This window comes from Centropristis striata, chromosome 8, assembly GCF_030273125.1.
Source record: "Centropristis striata isolate RG_2023a ecotype Rhode Island chromosome 8, C.striata_1.0, whole genome shotgun sequence".
Lineage (NCBI taxonomy): Eukaryota > Metazoa > Chordata > Actinopteri > Perciformes > Serranidae > Centropristis > Centropristis striata.
In genome coordinates this window covers 40899644-40903332 of record NC_081524.1, presented here as the reverse complement: position 1 = coordinate 40903332, position 3689 = coordinate 40899644, and the positions used below count along the sequence as shown (strand labels likewise).

The 3689-nt window shown below is 38.5% G+C and overlaps 1 protein-coding gene across 1 annotated transcript; it reads left to right on the top strand.

Annotated features, from left to right (window-relative positions):
• Positions 1-682: 682 nt before the first annotated feature.
• LOC131976324 (peptide YY-like) lies at positions 683-3021 on the top strand. The gene is made up of 5 exons (XM_059339304.1): positions 683-796; positions 2100-2180; positions 2331-2521; positions 2624-2713; positions 2955-3021. Exons 3-5 carry the CDS (start codon positions 2358-2360, stop codon positions 2977-2979), a joined length of 279 nt encoding a protein of 92 aa, XP_059195287.1. The 5' UTR covers positions 683-796; positions 2100-2180; positions 2331-2357; the 3' UTR covers positions 2980-3021.
• The last annotated feature ends 668 nt before the right edge of the window (positions 3022-3689 follow it).

Below are 3689 nucleotides of genomic sequence, written 5' to 3'. Positions count from 1 at the left end.
GAACCAGCTCTTTAGACCAGAACCAGCTCTGTAGACCAGAACCAGCTCTTTAGACCAGAACCAGCTCTGTAGACCAGAACCAGCTCTTTAGACCAGTCTGTGATGCTGCCTCCCCAGCAGACTGCAGCATAAAACAACACACTACCACCACAGACTGATAAGCTTGTTTTTGAGTATGTTGGGCTGGATGGTGTTGAATGCGCTTGAAAAATCAAAGAACATGATTCTCACATAAGCACTAGTTTCGTCCAGATGAGCATGTAGAGGACAGCATCGTTCACTCCAGTGTGTTGTTTGTATGCAAACTGCAAACTGCCTCCAGCAGCCAAGAACAGCTTAAAGCTGCCCCATCAAAGGTTTTAGTCATGCTCTTTGCAATAACTCAGACTCGTGTCAGAGGACCAGAGGGGCTGTACTGGTACACTGTAGAATTGCTTAAAAAAAGACAAAACTAAATAATGTTAAAATCAATACGAAAACTGACAAGCAATAATGCAGGGACTTTAAAACAGGCGTGATGTGTCCTCTCCCTCTGGACCTGCTCCACACTCGGGCTGCAGAGTTCTGAATCAGATGGAGCTGATTTATTATGGGTAGACCGGATAGCAGAGCATTCAGTTGTCCAGTCTGCTTGATAGAAAAGAGTGTGTGAGTCTCTGTGTCAGAGAGAAAAATGGTTGCACTTACAGCTTACACGGACTCTTGATGTGGTAAAAAGCTGACTTGGTGAGATATCCCACATGAGATCAGATCTGAGTTAGACCCTTCACCAAGGTTCCTTGCTTGTTGGCTTGAGGTGAGTGTAATGAATTTTAAACCCGAATTATTTGAATAATTTCCAATTAATTGTTAGAATCTGTCTGTAGTTACTGTAGCAAAATATCGCCATACTAGACTGTATCGATTTTTTTCCCTCCACCTCGAGATAAAAGCGCCTGCTAAATGAACCTGTAGCATTTTAAGTATCCTGCAAATTCACCTCATTTAGAAGCAGTAAGATGTTTGTTGTCGGCTGTAACAAGGTTAATGAGGTGAATGATCAATCCGTTACTCTGGGTTTGCTTATGTTAGAATTTACAAAGCCAGAAAATATATTTGCTAAGCAGTCCAAATTGCTTTATTATATATATTTCTGGGATAAAATTTTGTTACACACGTTAGTTTTGCACCACCTGTGCGATCCAACAGTCCCCCTTTAATTTTGTGGTTTCATAATTATTTCATGACTAATGCTTTTCTTAGTTGTTTTTCAATTTATAAACGGTGCAACTGCACTAAGTAGCCAATATATCATTAAATGCATTGAAGAGGGAGTAGATGTAATCTGTTTTCTGCTATTATGTGATAAGAAGTTTGAGGCCACTTGAGGAGTAAGAAAGTGTTCTGTAGAAGTTGGCAGAGTACAATAAAATAGATTTTAAAAACCTTAATATCCACAGATGTGACAGATCAGCAATAACTTTCTATGAACTGAAATTGTAAGTGGAAGATGGAGATGAGTCCTGCACACAAAGACACAAAGAGAGTCAAACATGACCAGGTCTGACATGGAACCCTCAGACGACGAGGAAAAGGAAAAGAGGCTGGCAATGGGATCTCTAGGCAGATATTAAGAAACTGGGGTACACCTGGTATTAGAAAAGAAAGATAATGAACAAGAACTCTAGAGGTTCCTTTTCAAAAGCCTATATTAATATATATATTAAGTAAGAATGTGAGTTTATGCATTATTAAACTCACTGTTTGCTGAAAAGGAGGTGATCATGTTATACAACAACAATTTTAATAATTAAATCCTCAAAGCACATATGTTGACTCCTGCAGTACATTTCTAATGCAGTTAATTCAATGTTTTAAAAGAATAACATGATATATGCACACCTTCTGGTCAAACAATTCACATTTTAATGAATCTAATGCCGTGCCCCCTTACATGTTTTGGTGTTTTCACACTAATGTAGCTAAGTATCTCCATTTGTTTCACTACTTTGACATTTTGGAATTACTAAACTAATGAGGCGGTGGATATTTCTCAGGAGTACCCTAAAAGTGAATGAAATGACCCTCCCTCCCCATCTCATGCACTGTATATAACACAGGCAATGTTGGGAATCTGACAGAGGAGCCTCGAACACAGAGAAGACCGACAACAAGATCATTTTCAAGGGTCGCATTATCATGTAAGCTATTTCTTTTTTTCAATTTCTCACTTTTTAATTGAATGTCTAAGTAATGTTGGACCTGGCAGCATATTGTGAAGTATCAATCCAATATGGAGCTTCTATGTCTGATTTTGGCATTGTGACATTATCAAACGTTTCATTTTGCAGTCTGACCGTCCTCCAGGACTCGCTGTGATGTCGCTGAGTATTCTGGCTCTTTGCCTGCTGGCTTGTATTCACTCTGGCATCAACGCGTATCCAGCCAAGCCTGCCAGTCCTCGGGAAGGAGCTCCACCTGAGGAGCTCGCCAGATATTATTCTGCACTAAGACACTACATCAATCTTATTACAAGACAGAGGTTAGTTTTTCAATTTCTATAACATACTGTGTAGGTTCAAATATTTTTGTAAGTACATGTAAAGAAGTATTGATGTATTGCTTGACCCTTTTTCATGCATAGGTATGGGAAAAGAGACACCCCAGATACTGTGTTTTCAGGTGTGTTTATGAGGGAGAGCACAGAAAGCATTCCAGGATTAAATTATGTCAGGTAAATCATTTCAAACACTGCTTTCTATATATTTTGTGGATTTAAAAAATATAATTTCTATATATAATGGATTGTATGATATGTAATTGAATACAACAGCTATGAAATACATGTATTCTTGTGAAGCCAATAACTCGGTTCACACTTTGTCAAAGAAGTGTTGACTTTTAGGGTCGCAGCTAATGTTGGAATTGGATTGGATTCAATTTTATTAAGAGATGTTTTCTTCCTTGTGCTGTAGGTATGATGGGCTGCCACTGTGGTGATGCTGCTGCAGAAAGACTTTACCATAAAGCTGCTACCGTAATCTTACTAACATTAAATTAACTTGTGCTGCATGCAATAAATAGTGTAATGCAAATTCTTTGGTCTGTGATATTTCAAGTGCTACACTAGAATACACCCAGTTGCACCACCTCATGTTCAGCATGTATTGTGTGTGTCATTGACTGGTGGAGTAACAGTGCTCTCTACTGGTGGTTTTTTTTTAAATTTATAACATTTTGAGAATCTTTCAAGTGGACTTCTAAAACATGTCTGCTGCTAATGTTCTATTTTGGGGAGCATGAACTAGAAATTAACTAAATTGAACTGATTATTTAACTTCTTATTTTAGGCCCACTGAGAACTCCACCGCTTCTGAAAACAGATTAATCGAATCAAGTGACCTGGATACATCAAAAGCAAATCATGTAACACAGACTTTGGTTAACTCAGTTTTGTCCAATTTGTCCAAGCTACTGGCTCTCTAAAGAAACATTATGCAGCTAAATTGCCAGGTTTTGGTGAACAGGATATTGCTTGCTGCTTCATGCTCATGGGTCTTACAAATGGCATAATTTGTAGCCAGATGTGGGAAACGTCTATCACAGGTGTTATTAATGAGATCAAGATCAGCTACAGTATATTCCTCATGGGGGAAGTGTTACTCAAAGCTGAAATGTTGGCTAATAGTTGACACTGGTATGATTACATG

Bases quoted from the DNA above. Each gene is read 5' to 3' on its own strand.
- LOC131976324 (XM_059339304.1), top strand. From the start codon at position 2,358: ATGTCGCTGAGTATTCTGGCTCTTTGCCTGCTGGCTTGTATTCACTCT. The intron at 2,522-2,623 runs GTTAGTTTTTCA...TTTCATGCATAG, and splicing joins AATCTTATTACAAGACAGAG to GTATGGGAAAAGAGACACCC. The intron at 2,714-2,954 runs GTAAATCATTTC...CTTGTGCTGTAG, and splicing joins CCAGGATTAAATTATGTCAG to GTATGATGGGCTGCCACTGT.